At 39.6% G+C, this 25,117-nt stretch overlaps 2 protein-coding genes across 9 annotated transcripts in view; one reads left to right on the top strand and one right to left on the bottom strand.

Moving 5' to 3' along the window:
* ZBTB41 (zinc finger and BTB domain containing 41) overlaps positions 1-25,117 on the bottom strand; it is a 55,568-nt gene that overhangs the window by 13,025 nt on the left and 17,426 nt on the right. The window contains exons 1-5 of one of the 8 annotated variants that reach the window (XM_017832916.1): positions 10,597-11,279; positions 6,599-6,799; positions 2,271-3,474; positions 887-1,094; positions 156-225 (exon numbers count right to left, since the gene is read on the bottom strand). In XM_017832916.1, coding sequence (XP_017688405.1) covers positions 156-225; positions 887-1,094; positions 2,271-3,393 — 1,401 coding nt within the window. In that variant the 5' untranslated portion in view covers positions 3,394-3,474; positions 6,599-6,799; positions 10,597-11,279. Of the gene's footprint in view, positions 1-155; positions 226-886; positions 1,095-2,270; positions 3,507-4,110; positions 4,178-6,598; positions 6,800-8,651; positions 9,010-10,596; positions 11,280-25,117 lie in introns of those variants that run through there. The other 7 variants (XM_017832909.1, XM_017832910.1, XM_017832911.1 and 4 more) reach the window with 7 other exon arrangements.
* Positions 20,138-25,117, top strand: part of CRB1 (crumbs 1, cell polarity complex component) — a 100,024-nt gene continuing 95,044 nt past the window's right edge. Inside the window, exon 1 of the mRNA XM_017832918.1 lies at positions 20,138-20,474. Coding sequence (XP_017688407.1) covers positions 20,399-20,474 — 76 coding nt within the window. The 5' untranslated portion in view covers positions 20,138-20,398. The remainder of the gene's footprint in view (positions 20,475-25,117) is intronic.

Here is a 25,117-nt window from a genome sequence, read left to right on the forward strand (position 1 = left end):
ATAAAGCCCAGTCCTTAAATCAGCACAGGGAAGAAATTTATACCATCACTTGCAAAGCCTTCTGAGATTTCACAGAAACACATATCACATTTTCGCTTAAGTTCACAAAACACAGACCCTAGATGAAACCAACAAAAGTACTGAAGATTACTTACATCACATTTCCAACCTTCACTCTTTGTCTTCTTGATAGAAAGAAATTCTTGTACGTTCTCTGGATGAAACCTAGGAAAAAGACAGAAGCTGAAGGTAGCTTTCCAAGATGAAGATCACACAAATACTAAATATCTATTTCTAAACTTCATATATCGTGACAGTTTATTACCACAGCTGCAGAACAGAATACTGACATTGAAGCAATTCTAGTGCAGTGTTTACTATGGACTCCTGTAGAACCTCATATGACTTTTGACAAGACAGTTTCACTTATAATGCCTTATGTATATTTATAAAGACAGAAATAAAAAAACAGTATGTAAATAATACCTTAAAATTAGGCCTCTCATAAACGAATTATTCACCTAAAAGAATCTGCATGGAAACGGTTTAGCCCCCTATTATCAATCAACAGTAAAGCATTCACATCTAAAACCAAAGAAGATATTTTATTCTGCCTCCAAATTAAAAGTAGTATAGGCAATTATTAAGACTGATGTGTTCTGACTGTGCTAACTAATCTGATTCTAAAATTTATAATAAAAAACCTATAGTAGAACTCTCACAAAAACTTAGGGCAGGTTAGGTGATACTGCTAATCCCCATGCTCTCTGAAAAGACACATATTTGAAAAAAATGCTTATAAAAACAATGCAGAATATACTGTGTGCGTACATACATTTATCTCCACTCTTAAAATGAAATGTCAGACACATCTGCTCATACTTGCCTCCTCACGTGCTTTGCTAAAGTCTTTTTGCTTGCATGCAGCTTATTGCAGTAGGGACATTTGTGCTCCTTCTTATGAAAGTCGGTATCACTGGAGTGTTTCTTCCTGTGCACTGTCAGGTTGGACTTGGTTGAGTAGCGCTGGTGACATATATCACATTCAAAAGGCTTCTCCCCCGTGTGCACACGTGTATGGCTCTCGTATTTGCCTGTACAACAACAAAAAAAATCTGTGAGCATGAACTGTAACAGGTATCACCTACCATATACACGTTTGGGGTTTGTTCAATAATCTCTCTCTCAAATGCAGTCAAGCTCTAAGTATCCTCCACAGGCATCTAAAGATTCCTACTGGTTTTCACCAGTAGGAAAACTGTATTTGATCCAAGGTTCTTCCATACACTTCCACCGCAGTGTTAAATCTGTGTGAGGGTTACAAGTCACTCTTGTTCAACCCCACAGCACAGTTTGTTCTGAAGTACTGGAAGTTATACTACTATTCTTCCATTACACTGATGGTGAAGTACCTTTGCAGAATGGGGAACAGCCCTGTAACAAGCTGGTACTTCTAAGGTACTTTCAAATAGCAAAATACTGAATGAATGATACACACCCTTGCACATTACCTGTATTTGGGACCCAACATACTACCATAAAAAAAAATACTACTCTCTCATTTCTTTCACACCATTTGTATTCCCTCTTCTGTTTGCTGTTTTTCCTGAGGACAGAATTCTGTCCTACACTGCAGATCCACCTACCTCAAGTCAAGCCGTAGGCTCTCTGCTTTGTACCAGATTTTATTTTTATCTCTGCAGAACATCCATGTATTCTTTAGCATATTACTATAAATTTATGAGCTTCTGTAGCTCATAAATGTAACATACAAGTCAATTGTCTACTGTAATACAAGCTTAGACAGAAATACTCTATGTATCACTTCTTTTAATGCACGTTCTCATGTAATCTTTGAACACAGAACTAGGATTCTGAGTTATGAAAGTGCAAAGAGAAAAGGACTTCCACTGTGTGCAAAACCAAAACATGCCATTTCAAAACTAAACACTCACAAGCCATTTATTTCTGCACATAGCTGTGCTTTTACACCCCTTGCTAACAACCAGAATCCAGAGCAGAGTAAGAGAAATAAATATAGTGTTTGCAGATTTTTCAAATAATGCACTCAGATAATTTATTGAAACTGTTTAGCACCACAAACAACAACTTAATACACACAGCAAGATCAGCAGCACACTGGATCAGTGGAATGATTCAGAAATTCTGATCTTCATTCTCTAGGACCAAGAAAAAGCTCGGTTTATTTCCCACAGAAACAGCACCACCATATGGTAAACAGGAACGAGATCAACCTAACTTGCTCTTACCTATTCGATCAAACTTTTTGTCACACTTGGGACACTGCAGTAGTTTTTTGCTACTGCTCTGAATGATGACTGGAGCTAAGCCTTCAGGAATATTCCCCACTGAATCAACTGCCTCAGAACCCTCTTCAGTATCATTCTGTTCCTTTTCACTTTGTTCTTCAAATTCCGACTCTTCAGCTGACATTTCCTCTTCCTGTCCCTCTTCATCCACATTGCACTCACTTTCACTGTCTTCAAATTCACTTCTCTCAGATGTCTCCTTGTCAGAACTGACTTTTTCCAAATTGCTGTCAGAGGCATCAGCACTTTCATTGTCACTGATATCAAATTTAGCTGGACATTTACGGCTTCTCATAGAGCGTCTATTGGAAAAGTTGGCCTTCTCAACCATTTTTAACCCATGTTTTCTTTCCAGTGAAAGGGATCGGTGGGCTTTAGCCAAATGGTTTTCTAAGGACTTCTTATAACAGAAACTTCGACCACAAAAAGTGCACTGATGGCTATTTAATAGTTTACCTGTCAGTTCACTGAGTGTTTCTACTGGTGTAGGTGCATCAGTTACCACGTCAGTCTGTATATTGGAAACACTTTCATTATTTAGTAACTTCACTGCGTCTATGATATCTAAAAATTTTGCTGCTTCCAGCACTAATGGAATTTCATTTTTATACACAAAAAACTCAGAGGTATAGAGAAACTCAAGCAAATGCTGAAACACAGAATGAGTTACATGATCTAACGTGACGACATCAGTGCTTGGATTTTTGCTCAAACAAGCATGAAAATAACTACTCCCAACAGCCACAACAACTTTGTGAGCGCTAAATTCTTTTCCTTCTACAATTATGAGTAAATCACAAAATGATGGATGTTTCTGTCTATCATCATTTAAGTATTTCAGTAGATTTTTGTTATACTGCAATGAACTCAGGAGCTTCCTTTGCTCTGGTGACGGTGAAAGTTCTTGGGAAGATTCAATCTGATCTGCAGGAGCTATTTCTGCAGACTTTGAGACAATTTCTTGTGCACAGTCCACTACAAGAATCTGCTCTGAAGTATCTTTCTCATGGCCAAGATGAACTTTTTCGTTTAGACTTGCAGCGAGCCGTCTCCTTTTCTTCATTGCAAAAGTGCAGCTTCAAGATCAGGAGCTTCATAGGTGATCACCAAAGAATTCCCGTGAAGACTTGGTTCTGCTCCGCACCTTAAGAAAACATGCAACAGTAATTTCATACTCTGCAAAAGAATCATGATAAAAATTAGCACTCAAGCGTTACTTCCTTATTAATGCTTTCTGTATTTCAGTCTTAGTTTTATCTATCCTGCATAAATTAGGCTTTTGTTAAATCAGTAAGATGTATTCTCTTTGCGTCCCAGACCATGGCATAACCTACTCGCAGCCAGCGAGCAGGCACTGGCTATTATTAGCTCTAAGGCGGCGGCTGGGGCTGGCTTCGCTCGGCTCCCAGACGCATTTAGCCCCTGCAACGCTCCGGGGCGGGCGTGCACTCTTGTTATTATTACACCGAGGCGCACTCGCTTTCCGCTTAACCCCGACAGGGCAAAGCCGCCCCAGCTGCTCCTCGGGCCGGCCCCGACCCGCCCGGCGCCTGCGGGGCGGCGGGGCCCTCTGTCCCCGCCGAGTGTCCACCGCGGCCGCGCTCCCGGCCCGGGGCCGCCGCCTTTGTCCCGGCGCCCAGGGCAGGGCCGGCCCGAGGGGACGGGCAGCACCGACCGCGGGGGCGCAGAGGGCGCGCCGCGCCCGCGGCGCTGAAAATGGCCGCGCCCGCTCCCCCGTCCCGGCCCCCCCGGCGCTGCCCCGCGGCCTCTCCTCACGCACCTGCGGGCTCCGGGCTCCCCCCGGGGCCGCTCGGCCGCCCAACGCCGCTGCCCCCGGTCCCGCACCGCGCCCGCCGCTTCCGGGCCCCGCCGCCCGCGTCAGCGGGTCACGGCGGCGCTTCCGAGCCCCGGAGCGGGAACTGCAGCGCGGCTGCGCGGGCGGGGCCGCGGCCGCCTCAGCGCCAGGGCCGGGCGGCGGGACGGACAGCGGGCGCAGGGCGGAGAGCGCAGGGCAGAGAGCACCAGGCCCCGCACCGAGGTGCGGCCTGGCGGGTAATAATAGCGTGTAAAAGCCAGCAGCGCTCGCTCAAACAGCCGGCCAGCGCTGGTGACTCGGGATGGCCGAGTACTGCTCCACAGCACTGCTTTGAATTTGCTTTCTGCTTGAGTGTTTTGAAGCACAAGGACTTGCCAAGTTCCCAGTTGTCGTGCTTCCCGTAGCTCATAAATTTAACATACAAGTCAATTGTCTACTGTAATACAAGCTTAGAAAGAAATACCTTATATCACTTGTTTTAGTGCATGTTTCTCATGTAATTTTTGAGCACAGAACTAGAATTCTGAGTTATGAAAGTGCAAAGAGAAAAGGACTTACAAACCTAAACACTCACAAGCCATTTATTTCTGCACAGTAGCTGTGCTTTTACACCCCTTGCTAACAACCGGAATCCAGAGCAGAGTCAGAGAAATAAATGTAGTGTTTGCAGATTTTTCAAATAATGCGCTAAGATCATTTATTGAAACTGTTTAGCACCACAAACATAACAATTTAATACACATAGCAAATGAGCAGCACACTGGATCAGTGGGACAATCCAAAAATTCTGATCTTTACTTTCCATGACCGAGAAAATATTCAATATTACTGCTTTGAATTTGTCTTCTCCTTGAGAGTTTTAAAGCACTTCACAGAAGTTCTTGTGAAATTCCCTGTTTTCGTGCTTCCCGGGTGGCAAAAAGAGCAGCCCCAGGAGTGCCCCTGGCTTGGGGAGATCTGCTCAGGGTGCAGTTCATCAGCATATGGAAGGCACTCAGCCTTCTGTTCTATCTCCATCCTTCCTGAGATAACCAATTGCTAGTGACAATGTGACACCGAAAATGGGTTTATTTTCCTGACAGCTTTAAAGAAGGATTAAACTTTATTCCACTGCATGTACTCTGTATTTATGACCTGTAAATTGATAGTGGTTGTCACCTAGCATAACAAACACAGCGTGACTTGCAGGTGTTGCATTTTTCCATAAAAATACTGAAAATTCTCAAAGCATTTTTCATGTCCTGAGTGTTGCTGCGCTGCCTGCACTTGCAACGCTGCATTTTCATTAAAGTCTACAATTATTTCACTTCAGAGGTTTTTTAATTTGTAATAGTATATTATAAATACAATATATTTTAATATTAAACTATTTAAAATAATATTTTAAGTAGCATCAGTTCTTTCATTTAGTTATTATTCTTAAGTGAAACAACGGCATCAATATAAATAGAACAATCAATATTACTATGGTTTTCTTGCACTGAAGACAAATATATGCCTGTGCTTGCCCAACTGTAATTTCTGTAGAGTCCTAGTTAAACTGTACATAAACCTAACAATGTTTCTCTATTTAATAAGTTTCTCCATTTTGATTTTGCATGGAAAAATCAAGTTCTGAGAGCAAGGCACTGTAAATTTTAAGCTGAGCTTTAAATTTCACTTTAATCTGAATAGCAGGCTCATAAAGACATCATTAGTGGGTATTGGCTTCCTGGGTCTTACAGTTTCCATAGCAAATAGCATCATTTGGAATGTATAAAACTATGTGCTTCATCAGTTTTCATGAATGAAGTGCATAAGCAAAATGCAGCCTTGATGAGAACTATTTTACCAGCAAGAGTTACCAAGCTAGGAAAGTGTTCCATGGAATAGCCCTGAGACTTGCTTAGTTTCTTCTGTGTTGTTGGGGGGGCATGGGGAGGAGGTTTTGCTTGGTTTTGGTTTGGTTGTTCTTTTTTCTTTAGATAACAACCTGATTCTTTTCCTTTATTTGTTGCTGATATTATTTACTCCGTGTTGAGTCCAGTGTGGTTTCTTGGCAGTCTACAAAGCATCTATGTCTACTTGCCAAATTGTACAAGTTCAGCAGGCATTTTGACTTAGCATAAGCCTAGGTAACACTTTTTTTCTTTCGCTGTTTTATGATACATGAAGGACTTAGTTCAAAGAAAAGTCATACAGTGCTAAGCGATCCATTACCATGCCTGGCATTGCTGCAATAATTACACTCTAGAAACAAAATGTCCTTGAACCCTCAGGTCATTATGGTTCTTTCAGCATTGTCTTTTACAGTTAAAGTGGTACAGGCAAAATGCAACTATATTAATCCTTTTTGTTCCTATGCTTATTACTAAATTTTCTTGCCAGTTAATAGAATATCCCACATAAATTAAAAAGCTGACTTTTATGTTAACTAGAGACAGCATCAATCAAAGAATAAACACTTGCTCACCTCTGTGGGACTGTACAGAATTTGCAAATGCAGCTGCGTAGATTTGTCCAAGAAAACAACATATTTATCCAATAAATAGTCTTGAATTGTTGGAAATTAAGAAGTAGCTTTGTGCAAGAGGGTTTGGTGTTGGAGGAGACAGTTTCATCTAGAAATACTTGTTCTACAGCTCAAAATCTTCAATCCTGAGATATAGTGAAACTAGAAATGACAGATATTTTAATCAAAAGACAGATAGGAAATCAACTCTGAAGTTAAGCACTTAGCTGCCAACCAAACAGAAATAAAATTACATGAAAATACCATGCAGGTTTTAAGACGTGACTGAGTAATTTCCATTTATTCCCAATATATCCTTTAATAGATGATCACTGTAAGTATCCAGTTGTAAATCTAGTAGCACAAACAATCACATCCTCTTCCAGCCACCTTTACTTTGGCCACGACATTTTTGCTAAGGTAAATGTCTCTCTAGGAATTTTGTAGCTAATTTGCCATGGGTTCACACTGCTGAAACATGACCCATTCTGTCATTCTTCCTTTTTGTATCCCAGATGTGTCAGTGATGGGTGGGACCTAGGGAGGAACCCACAAAGCCTATACTTCCTCCAGTCTGAGATTTTTCTGTATTTTACTGCCAATCACCACATACACACAAATGTTTCAAATTAGGCTGTGAAGTGAAAGGGTTATAAGACTGTCTAGAGACTCCAACAAGTTTTCTAGCCAACAGTGCTGAATAAAGTCCATTGCTGGAACCATTGCCAAGAAATTCTTTCACATAGGCCATGAAAAGACCACCCAGGTCTCTCAATTCAGGACTCTCTGGGGCACTAATCAGCTGGAGGCTGGTTGTACTATTATGGATGTTTGACATGTGAGTCATGTTGATCAGGCTTCTCCCGTTGTCTCTCTCTCTAAAGCGCAGCAAGTGAAATGTGGAGAGAAGGAGGTCAGATCCACTCTGACTGTATCAGCCTGCCTCACTCCGCCTGGGAAGTTTAGTGCAAGGAAGGGTGGACACTGTGCCTCTGCTTGGGTTTTGTTCTCTGGAGCGTTCTGTAGGCAGACATGGGTTGAATAACAATGATCTTGGCCATTCCCATCTCTTTCTGGGGAATTAATACAGTGTGGAGGTTGCAGAAAGCTGTATGGTCACAGACTCCACAGAGCAAATTTCCTCCTGGGATGCTAATCCAGTGCAGCCCTTGGGTGAAATTAGCAGGGGCTAGGAACAAGACATGTAGTGCTGTCACAATACTGCAGATGTGCTAAGTCTGTTAAGTGTGAACTCAGTCCTAGGCTAGCTCTACAAGCAGATTCATAGGTGCACTGCATTGCTTTCACACTTTAAAAAATATATCCACTGGGGAAATCCTTGGGTAGAGAGAAATTGCCCATGTACTTTCCTGCCTTCCGTGCCTGCTCCACACAATCTGCTAGTGCTTGGCAGTCCAGGGGAAAGGAGGGAGAGGAAAGCTGAACAAAAGAGAATAACATTGGAGGAAATATCTGTCTGCCCTCTACTGATGTAAGTCTTAAGCAGTGTAACAAAATTATTGTAAATTAAAGCTGTACTCCCTACCTGAAGCTGTGTAAAGAATAAACAAGGACTTAGCACATTTTTTTGTTGTTGTTTTGAGTGATCCTTTCAACACAGTACATTAAACCTTTTGCAATAATACACCACTAGCATCAAGAGGTGTTTTCCTTTAAGCGAGGCAAGAATTAGGGAGAAATGTAATATCTTTTATTAGTTCAGATAGTGTATGTCACTGTTGGAAATAAAAACAGTGCCCCAGCTTTGGGCACATGACCTTGAGAAGGCTTCATGTGTCCAAAATCATCTTTATTTTTCCAGCCATATCAGCTGGTTAGGAAAAGGTACTCCCTATTATCTCTCTCAATAAATCCTGCCTTGTTTATAGCCTTAAACCACCATGACAGCAACAATATTATCAAATTTTCAGTAAAACAAGCAAAACCAGACTTTCCTGTACATATACAATACTGGTTCCCCAAAAGGTACTATGGAAATGTAGAGGGTAAAGACCTTGAAAGGGTTTCTCTGTCCTACATTGCTGCGTTTCCATTGCACTGCGCAACGAGAGACCTGTAAAGCTGCCGGAGCACCCTGTGTGCTGAGGCCCTGTTATGAGACAACAAGAATTCCAGTAATGGAGAGTAGCAGAGAGCTGATGTCACTGTCACTTTTTTCAGTCAACCAGAAACCAATTATCCCTGGCTGACAGGCCCAATTAAATCATCGGGCAGAGGGAAATGCCAGCTATCCTCCCCTAGAGTTGGGTAATTGGGGCTTTATTTTACAGTCAGACCTGGTGCTGTCTGTTGGGCCACAGAATACAAGTAAGAGCCATTCTAGTCTGTCTGTCTGTCTGTCTGTCTGTCTCTCTCTCCATCCTTTCTACAAACATTAATCTATTTTTAATCCCTAAGAAAAGTAGTTACATTTTACATAAAAAATAATAATCTTTTAATATATATTCTCTATCATATTATGAACCTGAAGATCCTTCTATCTCTTCAAGGTTATAGATAATGTGAAGTTAGGAGTTTTGCCATAGAAGGCCTCAGGTGATGGCTGTGTAATGATTTATACTTAAGATCCCAGGTTTTTTATCTAGTACTCTTGCAAGGATATAGAAAGTTTTCAGCTCATACTACTTTGAAACTTAAGAGCATGTTTGACATAGTATTAGGCTGATTTACTGAGAGGTTGCCTCCAACTGTATGGATTGTTTGGAGCCGAAGAAATGAGGCACTAAGATGTCAAAGTCCATTCTTGTTCAGGTTACCACTTAGTTGTGGTCCACCAAGGTCTTAAGGAAAGCATTGCTTGCAATGACACAAGGAAGAGGTCCTGAACTAACTAGTTCATTTTAATTACCAAGTTTAAATGCTTCTTTAATATTATAAGCAGTGCAGCTATGTTAACACCAAATTCCAGATGAGCTAAATGCCCTGTATCTGTTATCCAGCCTAGCTCATTTAGGGTACAGCACAATGCAACCAGACTATTTATGTCTGGACATAAACACCTTATTGAAATCCATACGAAACAGAACAGTGTTCCCAGGGAAAACCTGCTCCTGTGTCTTCCCAAAATGCAGTTCTGTCACATACCTGTCCATCCTATTGACCTGCAATTCCTTTGCCAAGTCAGATAAGATCTCTGCTGTGCTTGCAGCATCTCTGTTCAAGCTACCAGAGCCAACTTACATCTGTTTGTGCTGGATGTGGTGGATGCCACTGCATTTGAGCTACACAGTCAAGCACTTGCAGAACACTTCCATTGCCCAGTAGAAAGCAGAATTTGGTGCACAGGTTAAGCTACAACTATATGTATGTAAAAACGTGTGTGTACAATGTGCTCAATGATTTGTATTTAAGAGAAAAAAATCCATTTGCTATTGAAGACTTTTCAGAAATAGGGTATAATGCATAGAAGTTTCTGAATGGGATAAAAAATTAGGAGGCTGACAATGGTAATTTCTTGGAAGGCTAGCACGTGAAGCTGATAAATTACCAGCAGCTTTTAAGCTTTTGTGTCTTTGGATAACACCTGCTATGTAATTTTAAGGACAGCTAGAAACAGCCCTATAGGCTAATCAGCTCAGTGTTTATCAAGGCTTCCCAGAGCTCTTCTCCTTCCCTTTGTGATGAACCTGGACATGGTTACAGTTGTCAGGCAATCAAAATCCATCTCTCTGCTAGAGAGGCAGGGTGCTTCGAGGTGTAGGAGGAGATTAAGATGCTATTCTGCATTCTCCTGAATCACTATCCGTGTAATTTGTAGATGCTATTGGTTTTGAATTATAAAGTTAAAGATATGTATAATCTACAATACATTTTCCACCAAATACACACAACTGCAGAAATTTAAGGATGTTTTAGGGTTAGATGAGTGCTTTAACTGCCATTGTTTATTTGTCTGAGCTAAATTTACATATTCTATGATGCATTGCCTGTTTACTCACAGTCAGGATGAAAGGCTGCAGTTACGAAGCTTATGTCTTGTGTAACTCTGCTCACTGTAAGAAAGAATCATTACATAATGAAAGCATTACATCTATTTCTGAACAATCATTATAGTGTAAGTGAGAATTTCAGGACCCTCTTTTATTTAGGTGACATTCAATATCTGCTTTCTTAATTACATTTGAATTATTTAATTACAACATTTTCCTAAGAAAATATAATTAGATTCTGATATCAAGAGGCAGACTGTAAGTAAATTAATTAGGCTTTGAGGCCACTATTAAAAACCTGAAGCAAGACAAATTTGCTTCCAGTCAAAAAAGCAGTAGTTAGAATATGCACTCTGCAAGCACACAGCACAAAGAAAAGTGTTTTAACTAAAAAAAAAAAAAGGAATGCAGAATTAATTCTGCTTTGTTAGCAATCCAATACACATAAACAGCCAGACTGTACAAGAAGCTTGTATGAGAAATTGCTACAGAAAAGTTGTTTTTAAAGAACAGTCATTCCAAAGTAAGTATAACACCATGAAATAATCCTATGACAATCGCCTTGCAACAATGACCTTCCCAAATGAAAAAATGAACCAAACCAACTTGCTGCCTGGGGTGTCACTGGAGCTAAACCCATTTCAGTGAATTTCAGAACACTGTGGTTGGTTGTACATCTCTTTTGGTGTAGCTGGTTGTTATTCCAAGATTAATGTTATTTCATCTAGAAAGAAACATACGTTTCCAATAAAAACAGCTGAGGGGGAGAACCAGTTCCTAATTTTCCTTTATTAGCCTAAATTGATAGAGTACTGTAACCCTTCAAAAGGCTAGTTGCTTTCCTTCTGGAGGAGATATGATTGCTCATATCCTTTTCTATAGTTGACTTTTATGCCACCCATCTGTTTGCTAACAGTGGAGCAGTTTTGCCAGCCTCAGCCACAACAACCTGGGTGCTTTGAGACCTATTGGGTTCAGTGGTGAAAGGGCTGACAGAAACTTGGGCGCCTTTATGTGCTAAAGATTTGCTATTGCTTTTCCTCTTCTTAGTGTTTTTTAAATTCTGCTTACACTAGTGCATTTTATTTGAATCAAGATAGGGAGAAGAGACTTCAAAGTAAATCTGGGAGTGAGAATGCTTTCCTCTCCTCTGAAAATATTTTCCTTTTCCTGAACTAAACCACAGATTGGAATCTTTAATATTTGTTTATTACCTTAAAAATGTGTGATATCAGAAGTGACTTGGATTAGATTAAAGGTTTGGTTGGAGGAATCTTAATGTTTCCAACTTTTGAAAACACTTTAAAATTATTTTATCTGTCCAAAGGAAAAAAATAGCAAGAAGGTTACACCTTTTAAAATTGCCAGAAATTTTTTTATTAGCAGTTTTCAAATAGAAGATGGTTAAACCCCCCCACAACAAAACATACACACAAAATAAATTACAAACCCCTATCCTCTTCCTTCTGAAAGTCTCCAAAAATTTCGGGCCAGCTCCACTTCAAAGACTAGGTGGTTAAGGGAGACCACCATCTAACTTTGAATTTCTGCCCAGTTTTTGGAAAATATCTCTCACATTTACAGTGGCATACGGTAAAAAACAATTGTGCTCACTTTTTCTCATGATAAATGTGAATGGAGAAATTTGTCTCATATTATGCATAGAGAACATATCAAATTTGCATTTGTATTGTTTGGCCATTTTTTTCTTCCTATCTTGAATATAACACCTATTTTCAGAATCAGCATTGCTTCTGACACGTAGAGGGATATGGTCCTAAAGAAATGCCAGACTGTTAGAGAGTCACACCGAGTGACCACAAATAGTGCAGTCTGCTAGACTAGTTATTTCCATAGCTTATAATGTAGAGAAGAGCAAATACAGTATGTTCTGCATTCCCAGCCTTTGGAAAGTTAATTTCATTTCTTGAACAATTAGCTGATTGTGATTGCCATGTCATAACAAAATTTAGCGTAATTCATGTAGGTTATTGGTTCCTATCTTATTTAAATACAGTGTTTTACAAGGACATGTTATATTAATCTACTTCATCAAGTTGATACTGAAGCCTGACTTTGCTGCTGCAGGAGTAGAGGGCGTCAAGGTTAACATGGCTCATGTTTATCCATTCTTCAGTAGTCAGATGCTGCCAGAGACTATTTAATTCACTCCAATTAATCTTATTTATGTAAAAAGAGTTAGCTGTAAAAAGAGTTAACTCTGTCTTCATTTAGCAACTTACAGGGCTACAGTTTTGAAAGAGCTCAGCATTTGCTATTCTTCAGGCATGTGAGTTATCCCTATAGGTTTAGCTGAGGACTAAAAGTTTTTCAGAAGTCCTGTGGGGTATGGAGTTTCTCCTTCCTCTGTCACAGTGCTTAACATCCTCAATTCTGAGTGCAGCTGAAAGCTAAGAGGAAACCTTACCCTGCCAGGATGAGGAGCTGCTGCAACATGTACAGGACATGCTGCTGTGAGAACTCCTTGTTTCCTGTGAACACATCTTTTTTAAACAACTTGTTTATAGCCAAGGTACTGAAGTTGCAGATTCTGACAGCAAAATGGTATTTCTCTGATAATGGTAATTACATTAGAAGTGCTAGCTCAGAAATTCCTGTATTCCAGAAACTCAGAGTCTCAGATTTAGAAGTTTCAGTCCCACAAAACTATGTTTGGTGAATGTTGGTGCTAAAGTCAAATCTGGGTGCTAAGGCAAGACCTCTCAGCAGCTGCCTGTGCACAAAAATCATAATGACCCGGGCTTCCACTGTATTGGAAGAAGTTACTACAAAAATGCCATATATTACTCAAAAAAAAAAAAAGTGAAGAAGTCTTGATACCCAGGAAAATGGAAAGCACTGTGTGAAATTCAGCATATGCAAAGATCTCATCCTGCCCACACATAAAAATTAAGATGCAGTTCAGCGACAAACCACCTGGTGATTTAAGGGGCTCTCTGGATCCTGGCAGAATCTAAGTCAATTACAGTAGTAACATCTGCTCTTTCCCCCTCCTGCATCCAACATGATGCTTAGAGATCAAATTGTGCCACCTCCATCCAGGGGGTGATTTCCTTTCACTGGCAGGGGAACATGGTGACATCACATACGTTATCATCACTGAGTCAGTATCACCACCCCTGATTAAAATAAGTGTGAGATAATCTGAATCAACACAAGTGTGGAAGCCAGAATATTTCTTTTTACCTTGTGAACAATATAATTCAAACTGACAAACTTTCAGGATTTAGTTTGCAACAAAACTGAAGCCTTTGAGAAATGCATTGGCATTAAGATGAATGCTGTCTTAACCAATACTTGGCAGAAACTTGAAATCCCTTTGGGGCACTTACTGTTACTTATTGTTCTCATAATATTATCTAATACTTTAACACAGAGGCCAAGACTCCCAAGAGGAATTTAGTGCTTGCCAGGACTCACACTGAGACACTTCAGAGATGCCTACAAGGAAATTTTGCTTTGCACTTTCTGAAAGTCACATCCTTCGACTGAAAACCTGCAAATCAAAGAGCTCCAAATCATCAGGTGCTTTTCAAAACCTTGTCACAAACAGTCAATATACAATGATTGAATGCAGAAAAACAAAACAAAATCATGAAAAATTAAGAAGCTTCTGTATTTGCCTGTTACAAATATTACTTTTTGAAGATTACTGTGGTTTGCATTTCCATTGCAAATTTCACTGCCTCAAAATGATTTGTCACTGCAAGCATGACAAAGCAAAACCAGGGAACCAAATTTTTTCTTGGCCCTCAACCCAATGCTTGTCCTGTGAAACCAAGTGGGTTGTCAGGTTTCTCTATTTGCGAAGACCAAAATTCAAACTACAGTTTCAGAAGTGTCTCCTCCTTCCCAGCCTCTCCATATAACTGTAATTAGCATCCTGCCTCTTTCTCCTCCTCTACACTGTTGCCTGATGGAATTGTTGGGTCTGAATTCCTTCTGAAACCACTTAGTATTGATAGTTGCTTGACTATACAACTATCTCCTCTGCAATGGATGGGTTTTTCAATTTAATTCATGTTTAGATCTTTCTGGTTTGTGGTATCTCACTCCAAAGGAAATTAAAGAACAATTAGAAGAGGATCTGTAAGAATGTTAACATGTCTACTCTTCTGAAGTGAAAAGCATAGAGGGAAAAATAAATGTACAGCCCATTTAGATCTTAATATATCAGTGCTTTTGTAAAAACACTATTTGCCTCATTTTCTCAAGCAGTCCTATAACCTTGACACTCACAGGAAGCTTATTGGTACAGACAGAAACTTCCTGATTATCCGGTTCATTAGCAGCAAGGTACAGAATACTAATTGCCAATTTTCATCTGCATTGACAAGGTCTGACCTAGCATTGATCTGACAGTGGAATTGCTTCCCTGGTGATGCTTCCTGCTTCCCTGCTTCCTGATCCCTGCTTCCCAGCCACACAAAATGCAACAAAAATGTGTTACTTCACAAAAATTAATCAAAGATTAAAATAAGTGAATCACACGCTGTTGAGATCTGCAGGTCCCTGGGGAATCCTGTCATACCTTACACAGCCACTTTGTTTTGTCTTCCTAAGTGTAAAATACTCAGGAGAGACTTCATATGAAAACACAACAAAACAACTTAAACTCCTTGCCAGAAATGCAATAATTTGAACAGCATACACCTTAACTAGTTCCTGGCCAGTATGAAGTACTTCAAGCAAACACTGCTTGAAGTGAGTGTGGTTGAAAATACACTTGGCAGTCAAGGCTGGGTTATTGCTCCCACCATTTCTATCACATCCAAAATTATATATATCTGAGTGAATTAACTTGACAATCTTTGGTTAAATTTATATTTTAGGTTAGCAGGTAGAAACCCCTCATTACTTAGTAGGAAAGCGGGTACGCAGAGAAGCAAAAAAGTAGTCATAATTTCAAAAAATGTATTACATTTAAGGAAGCAATATACTTGGCAGATCCTGCTAAGTAATTTTATATTTTCAGATAAAGCCCTTCAGTTTTATTAAAAAATTTATAATCTGAAAATGGGCAGAACTGGAAGCTTATGTTCTGCTGGGTCTTCTGGAAGAGAATGTTCTGTTTTGAGGTGCTACTCAGGCCAAGGAGGAAATAAAAAGAGCAAAGCAAGAGCTCAAAGGGAAAACCCCAAATATTTACACACCCTAATAAGAAGAAAAAAGAGGCTCAAATTATTTGTAGACTAATATAAGAAGTTAAATATAGTCACAAAATATTTATCTGTGGAAAAGTATGGGCCAAGGGAATTTCCAACTGTCTCTTGCCAATGCTCCTGTGGACGGTGAACTTGTTGTGGGAAATCAATGCACAGAGTTGTCCTTGTTGCAAGAGGCCTAGTTAAAATGCAAATAGATCTATAGCAGTTTTGAATATGAGATAACTTCCTGTTACAGCACAACTCTCTATCCACAAGACCTTATAGCCATCCCTTAATCACATTGGTTTGTCTATTATCTTGGTTTGTCCACTTATAATCACCTAAAGTGCTACAAGCTAAAGATAAAAAAAGTTACCTATTTTATGAAAAGGGTACAAGTACCATAAACAGGGAGATGATCTGGATGATCTGGTCAGGTCCATTGTTCTAAAACCCATCATCTTGAGTTTTAAACAAATACTTCAGAAGGTGTTTTAATGCCCAAACCATGATATCAGACCAGAGTGACTTCATGCCCTAATAGTCCAGGGTTTTCCATGAATGAAGTTCTCCCAGTGGAGATCCCCAGTGAAATTTGGAATCCCAATTTCATCTCTGATGAAATGCAGCAAGAACTTAAGATGTACACAAGAAGCACCATTGAATGCTAGTAAGAAAATCAAAGATCCTTGATAAAAACAAGGACCATTTTCTAAAAAGGCTTTCTGCATCAGGTATTCAAAACTGGGGAGCGAGCTAATATAGGCTAGAGCTTGTGCAGGAAATCTAATGCTATGTTCAGAGGATCACAGGATCATATGGTGAGAAGGGACCACCTGCTCAGAGCAGGTCTAGTCTGAGCAAGTTGCAAAGGACCCTTGTCCAGCTGAGTTTTGCATATCCCAAACCTCTCTAGGCAATGTTATCTTTAGCTCAGTCCCTCTTCCACTCTTCCGTGAAATCACCCACCTGTTCCTGAGTAATTACCAGTGCTTTGCTTCTAGTGAACAAAAAGATTCAATAAAATCATCAGGTTAGTCATCATAAGGCATTTTGTAAACTTACATCTTCCACTTGTGAGGGAATTTTGCACTTTATATGAATTATTTAACTATTCCAATTTCTGTTCATTTTGTAGTTTAGATTAAGACTACCAGAACATTTTACAGACTGGAAAAGAAGTACCAATTACTGAAGAAAATCACCTATAAATATGTTTGACCTAGAAGGCACAGGATGGTGTCAATAGAAATTGCACTTTAGATTGGAACGATATTGAACAATCAGAAAACAACATACTTAGCAGTTAGAGGCAGAAGATACACGATTAATTAGTACTGCTGTAATCTGAAAATTGAAAACGGTGCTTATGTCAGGAAACAAAAGATGTTAGATAATGAAATTTGTAGGAGAGAGTTGAGTAAAATATTTCAGAAGAGATGACACTGACTAGTACAGCCTGATACTACACCACTCCGTAATTATTGCACAGAAGCAAACAGAACCAAAAAGGCACCACTTAAGTGAAAGCAAATGGCAGCACAAACCCTTTTTCTCTGAGAAAATGGCACAGCCTTTGACTTTTATGACTTCAGAATCTCTTCAAAGCTAAGCTGTACTGAGAAAGCATAGAAATTAGATTTAGATGTTATGTTTCACTGTGTACAAATAATATTAATGCAAAAATTCAAACCTTATCCTGTAGGCAACTTCAAGGAATTAGGGCAGTGATAAGTTAATCTAGTTTATTCCCCATTAAATTCTGGGATATGAATGGCTCATGAAGAAGAAGAAACAGTTGAAAAAAGGCATTGAGAAATGCAGAGTTAAGTTTCAAAGAGGTTGAAAAAGCAGCTCTTTGGTTATCCTGAAAGCAATTACAATGTAATAACTTTCAAAAGACCTATGATGTGTTCATACACTTGCTGTATGTTTTGTAATTACCAGAGTTACACAGCAGGTTATTTAATTCCAATGTCAACACATGTGTTAACACATGACAGGTTAGTTCTCAGACCAGTGGCATATCTTCATGTCTCAGAACTGCTAAGTTTGCTTAGAGTACAGATTTTGCATATACTTATAACATTTTCAGAAAAATATCCAGATTTAATAGATGTGACTGTTTCATTGCAGTACTCACCATATATTCCTCAGAATTGAAAGCTTCGTATTTGCTTAAATTTTGTGTCTGTCTTTCTGAATATTCAAAGGATTTTTTTTTTAAATTGATTGGTATATGAATCTGTAGGTCTTCAGATCAAATATATTCTACCAACTGTTGGATGTATGCCTTCTTCCTTAAACTTCTAGATTAGTACACTAATGTTTCTCTAGTAAAGGTGAAATTAATTTAATCAGCAGTTGTAAGCACAATAAGATGCCATAACAAATTCCTGTTGATGGAGATTATTTCAATAAAAACAGTTTTAAAATTGTTCAAAATTGTATCAGAAAATGTTGTTGTTCTAAGTAAGTTACATAGTGGCAAATTTAAATACTTAATACACTTAAAGCAGGCAATCAGCACTGACTCAACTGCATAATTTAGCCCAACAGAAGAATTCCCAGATGACAGAGTAGTATTTTCATGCTCACATTGGAATGCTTATGTATTTTACTAGATAATTTCAAACAGAAACTAAATAGACAGATGATTGGGAGAGGGAAATATCCAAACAACTATAAATGTAAACAGAAAACAAAGGGGATTACAAAAAGTGAAAGAGCTGAAAACTACAATTCGCCATTTAATTATATTTAACTTTATAGCTATCTAAGTAATTTCCACTAGAAACACTTATCATAATGTTCCTAGCCTATGAAATTTGGCCAGGAAATTCAACCTGGGTTGCCATCAGAGAGACCAGAGCTGGCGGAGGGAACAAGGAAGCTCAGGGGAGTGGGAGTGTGGAGGCTTCCTGGGAAGCAGAAGTGGTAGAGCTGCTGGAGAAGGGGAAGAGGGTCTGGAAAGATGTGCCACGAGGCCATCAGTGGATGATGGAAAAGAAAGAAGAACCTTGCAGCAGGAGAAATTTTAAAATTATTCAGTTCACTGAGCTGAATGAGTGGATGTAAAAGTACCTACCAATTATAAACAGCTTTCACGAATTCATGTTGGCATCAACAGTCTGCTCCCTGCTCACCTGAGGCTCTCAGCATATGCTTGTCTTTCAGTCTGCTCGGTTCAGTTAAGTGTACATGTAAAGTTAAACTCATTTTCAAAGGCTTCCTGAACTGGGGGTTAAGATTTCGCTGAAGTGGAGAGGATGAAAGACAATATCAATGTATTGAGTGTTATCTGTTTTACAGTAGCATAACATAGCAATGGCCAAGCAGATTTTTCAGGCTGTTCCTGGGCTTGAGAATGCCTGGTTTCTTCACTGAGCCAAGGAGGGCAAATGCCAAGAGCCAGGAAGATGGTAGAGGTGAAGGTAGTAGAAAGAGTAGATTCACTGCCAAATGGGCAGATCATCTCTGTCTTGGCCTCAGAGCTGGAATGGTGCTACAGCAATCACTGCTGTGGTACAGCTTACCCATAGTGAACATACAAACTGGGTTTGTGAGGTCCCAGAAGGCGGCATTTGTACTGGATCATCGACTGACTACGGCTGCTGGGGCTGTTGCTGTCCTCCCTCACTTCTGCTTCTGCTAGACCAGGCTGAGGCTTTAATACCTGTGAACAAAGTTGTGATCAATGGATGAGGCATTGGACACTGAGACAACTTTGGGCAGAAAAAAGGTGAGAAGGCACCGCGCTGTGCTGCCGGAGCAGCTGGGGAAGGCTCCCCCGAGTATAGGCAGACTGGTGACACTTGCACCAGTCACAGTTGTTTAAGGCCAGTTCTGGCTACAAACAAACATCCATCCCCTGCTCTCCTCCCCTTCTCTCATCAGTCCTGCTATGTCACCTCCTGATTCTGTAAGTGACTGGTTTCTCCTTGAGCAGTTTAAGATTAAAATATAACCTGGTGATGCTCACAGGTCTTGTGCCAGCTCCCAGTTATTGTGGTTTTTAGTGAATCCAGTGCAAACAACAACAAAACCAGAAAATACTATGGAAGAGAACAGGCTAACACCTAACTACTAAAAAGATTGCAAATGGGGATGTTTCATCTTTTCACTTCATGTGCTAATGATGTGAGATCCAGAAAAAACTCAGAAAGCAGAGTGTTTGTTAGCTGACTGTGCAAGAAAGCATCAAGTGTTTGCACTATGAATTAGAAGGAGTGTCGTGTAGTGGGGGGTTACTAGCAGGTAATGAGCGATATCTTTTGAGCTGCTAAGAGCGCACAGTGCCGTATCTGCGGTGCGGTGGCAGCCAGGCAGAGTGCACCATTCCCCACACAGTTCCGCAGCAGACGGCCGGGAAGAGACTCCAGTCCAGCTCGCAGACAAATCTGCACCAGGTTTGAAAAATCACTCGGACCGGCCGAAGTAAAACCTTAACAAGCACAACTGCCTTTTGAATCAAAGTCTGCAGGTTTGCAGTCCGCAGGCTGATGAGGGGCACAGGCAAAGATGGCTTGTAGGGGGCTGGGTGCCTTGGGTATGCCCTTAGTTTCAGAGATGAGGAGAAAGCAGTGAGGATCAGCACCAGCCCTTTGGACAACAGGCAACTCAGTGGAGAATGTCCTATCAAGATGAATATGGCTCATTCAAGAATTAACTCTCTACTCATCTTCTACCTCAGTTTTTTGCTGCTCATCCATTTAAAAAGTAAGATTTACACTTTTTCTTATTGTTCTGACATGTCCTCTGGGTAGGTGGTTAGACATGCACTTCTAGCAGGAAGCTTGTGTTGTCAGAAGGCTTTAAAAATTTGATGGAGATGCCAAAAAGATTTGGTCTGTGAAACTAAGTTGTATGAACTCATTGTTTTGTAGCTTTCCCAATGCTTAAACTATTTTTTTTTCTAAATCAGGAATGAAAGCATTTTGTTGCTTCAAATATTGAATGTACAGCAATAAATTGTTCTGCTAAAACTGTACCTATACTTTAAAGTCTGCTTTTTGATACCACTCATGCAATAAATCTAAACATTTCTGATTAAAATCGAGACTAATTTATCCTTTTCTAAAGCTGTTTATGTCATGTATTTTAGCATTATTCCTTTATTATATATGCTTTTTTTAATTACAGCCTCTAGAGAAAGCAGTTATTAAACAACTGTGATACATTTGGTGTTCTAAATATCTCCGTTATGAGGGAGCATGAAAGTCCAACTATTTTTATAGAGAAAATGTTCTCGGCAAACTTCCACATAAACAGAAGTGTACAAAACAGTGGGAGTCACAATGGGTTTCCTTGATAATTGTGTCGGATGGTTGAGAGTAAATACAAGCCAAGGAGGCTAGATGGCCTCAGCTGGTGAGGCTGATATATGTGTACGAAAAGCAGTAGCTCTTGAACATGTTTAAAATGAAGATAGGCAGGCTGGGCGCCTGAGGAGGCTCTTTGATTTGTGTCTGTTGAATGTGAATAGCAATAACACAAAGCTTTGAGCAGCTGCCATTGAACAAGAAGACTTGGCATTAGCAGTGCAGTGTTGTGTAATCTGGGTCACCTTCTGTTGCTGCATCACTCAAATTGTTACTTGGACAGTTTACAGCCCAACATAAATTAAAGACTAAAAAGCAAACAGATGCAGTTGAATCAACCAGCATTTAAAAAAAAAAATCCCATACTTGAAGATATAGGAAAAATACATAATATCATAGAAAGATTGTTATATTCTAGTAATTTTCTTTTTGGGGATGTACTAAGGTGAATCAGTGAAGCCAAAGTGCTCTTTCTAAATTAACTCACAACAGGACATATACTGAGGGGAAAAAAAAAAAAAAAGAAAGACAGGATCTTCCACTTTCAAAAAGCAATTTTTAAAGTCTCTATGTTGTTGGATGAACAACCAGGAAGTCTCTAAGACAGCATCTGTTATCTAAGTAAAAGAAAGTAATAGAAATTATGTTAGTTAGGAATATTTCATTTCTACATGACACAGGCAAATTAGAACAATGTGTAAAAGCTTTAGGAAAGGGAATGAAAAGTTAAGCACTTAAAAATTTTAAAAGGTAACATTAAAAACATCATGCATATAGAAAACATTGCTAGAATGTAAACAAGAAAAAAGCCCCCAAGAATCAGTTTAAAGAAAGAAGATAAACACAAGTTTTGGTTTTCACCTCGGATGAGCTCTGCTCAATGCAAAATGCCAAAGGAGAGAAAAGAAATTGTATGTCATTTTATGCCTTTTCCTTAGCCCAGTTAACTGGGATGACATCTCAGATGTGGCATGAGTTTTCTCTGGGTTATGGCCATATGGCCAGCCTCAAACAAGAGGCTTTTCAGTCTTGGGGGTTTCTCTTTGTCAGGTAACATTCAACATGTTGCAAAATGTTGTGATACAAATTGATGTATCAGGCTGGAGCAGTCACATCAGGAGCCAGAATCAGGCTCATATCTGTATCTGTCAGTGCTGTGTATTTAATGATCTTGATAGCTATTTTCTCTCGAGAAAGTTTGTACACCATTTGAAACTGTCAGCAGTTTGTGTTACTAAAAACATAGCAGTGAACGGATAAGACAGAAATAGAAGCAGAAAAAATTGACTACAATTACTTCCTTACTTAAAAATTAATGCTGAGAAAGACCAAGACAGAAAAGCTGAGGATAAAATGGAACAGAGGTGACTGCTGATATTTATAAAAGTTGTATCAGCCATTATATTTTTAAAATCAATTTGCTGGACTTATCTTCCCCCAAAGGATTCTAATCTTAGGTCCTGTTAAAGGCAGGACCTTCCTTATTACAATTTATTCTAAACAACTTGGAAAATAAATAGTATTTAGAAGCCATGAGCATTGTATGCAAGCATTCAATACAAGTTGGGTTTATACAGTGTTTTGTAAACCTAATTTGTTTCTCCAAATCATAGCAAATTAACTGCTCACAGAAAATTAATCTGGGAGCATCCAGAGATGGTCAGGTCTTTATGAGGAAGGACCATGAATCATTACGTACAAGAGCTGGCAGGAAGCATGTCCCAAATCCAGAACAACATTGATAACTAATTGCTGCCATACTATTGTCTAATATGAATTGCAAACATGAAACTGTGGGCAGAGAAATAGAGGAAGAGAAATTATGATAAATATTTACACATCAGTTTGGGAAGTGATTGTCTGAAGTCAAGTTCACAATCTTTTAATTCAACATTCAATTACTGATAATTTTCTTTTTCTTTTTTTCTCATTTTTTAACAAGTCTTACAATGGATTATCTATCACTACTGCATATTTGTCTTTCTTTTGGCAAAAATTCAGTAAAATAATATTTTAAGGTTAAAACAATTACCCAGATAAGTTGTGGATTCCCTAGCCCTGGAAGTGTTCAAGGCCTGGTCTAGCATAAGGTGTCTCTGCCCACAGCAGGGGGGTTGGAACTAGATGATTTTTAAGGCCCCTTCCAACCCAAACCATTCTGTGATTCTGTTTTTCTCCATTTCAGTGACTTCATGACCTTTCAGCAGAGCTGAAAAAGATTATTACTTACTTCATACTAGTTTCTCCAAACGTTCATAAATTAAGAATGGAATTTCATTTGTGATTGCTGCTAGTGTGGGCAACATATCTGAGCTTTGCTTGCAGCCTTTTTCCACCCCTCTGAAATGCTGGCACTACAAAACTTTTCCCTGTAGACAAGAACTCTTAATTTCCCGCGTCTGTTCCCATTACTCACGAAACTTCTAATTACTCCTTAATTACTGTGTCAGGAATAAAGCTCTGCTTATAAAGAGATTTGTGGTTTTGCTCATACTGCTCATCCCTCAGATGATGCAAGCAGCTTTCCAGCGAAGTATTGTTAGGATGCATGTTTGATGAGTTCATAGCCCATCCAGTACTTCAGCAGCTCCTCATTAGCCCGTTGTGGAGCCTGTCAGAGCTGCACTCCACAATGTCTGAGCTCAGGCACCAGGAGCCCTGCAGCTCTCCCTCTCTGCTGCTGTCATATATTGCATCTGTAGCACAGCAAAAATGAAATGTCTTTCAGATGTTTGCCATCATCTTCAGTGAGTTGAAAAGCAACAGATTCTAGACCCAATTGTAAGGGTGCTGGATGGTTGGGTTTTTTTCCTTTTTTTTTAATATATTATATTATGGATAACAGCTCCATCTCTGGAATGAAATGAAATCTTAAGAATTAAAAACAGCAACCCTGTAACTTTTAAAAAAGGAAGTAACTTCTGCAAGATGGATCCATCTGTGTGAAAGTGACATTAAGGACATCCCAATCACACCTCCCTTTGAGCCTTTCAATTCAAATTCTTACAAGGCATCCTTGGGGGACTACACCTGCCATTCCAATAGCAGAGCAAGAATACCAGGTTACAGACCACCTCTCTGCTGTGTGCTCCATACAATGGGAACTGTAAGCATTGAGAACCTCTGGAGGTTAAACATTTCCCCACGTGCTGTTTAGTGATTCAGAAATTGCAATGCAAGAAATCAGCATCTGTGGAAATTTAGCCCTCAAATTGCATTGGTTTTGACAATACAGGATAAACCACTGAATGATGTATTCACAGAAAGGGAATTCTGTAACAAGGACACTGATCAGGGTCTGCAAACAGGTGTTGTTTGTGACTAATGACCTATTAGGAAAGAGTCTGATGGGAAAGAAAGGAGGTTGTGCAAAAGGGTGTTTTATCATTCATGCTCAACCAGCAGCACAGACCTCACACAGATCTTGAAACGCTGATATATTATGCAATGTTCATGACAGTACATTGGAGAATCCAATGCTGGAATGTTAAAGCATATCATACAAGCAGAGGATATAAACCTAATGTTTTATTATATACATAAACCTTTCAAAGGTGTCTCCTCACAAAGTTTACACCTATATCTATCTACCTATCCACAGCTTTTTTCCCTGTGTCACTTTTGATAAACCCAAAGCACCTAGGGAGTCCTTTCCCTGTACTAACCTCTAAACCTTTTCCTTTCTGCAAGAGAAAACTCAGAAAAAACCCCCAGTGCTATTTAGAGAAAGCTCAGGTTTTTATGGCCGAATTGGGTACTTCCCTACTGAAAAGCTATAGGGAAAGGCAAATACTTTGCTGTTATGTGTTGACAGTAAAATGACATGTAAGACACGGGAGAGTAATCAACCTACTATTCAGTGCTGGCTATATCCAGTTTTGAGTGCTGCTGTGAGCAAGAGAGAGGCAATTAGGGAAAAGCTGGAAAGGGACAGCAAAAATAGGAAGACATTTAAAAAGATGTGCCCTATGAGAAAGGGTCACGGGAAAAGAAGCCTCAGGGAAGACATGATTACAGTCTTACCTACACAAAAGAAAATGG

This window comes from Lepidothrix coronata, unplaced genomic scaffold (genome assembly GCF_001604755.1).
Source record: "Lepidothrix coronata isolate B3197 unplaced genomic scaffold, Lepidothrix_coronata-1.0 Scaffold209, whole genome shotgun sequence".
In the NCBI taxonomy this organism is placed as follows: domain Eukaryota; kingdom Metazoa; phylum Chordata; class Aves; order Passeriformes; family Pipridae; genus Lepidothrix; species Lepidothrix coronata.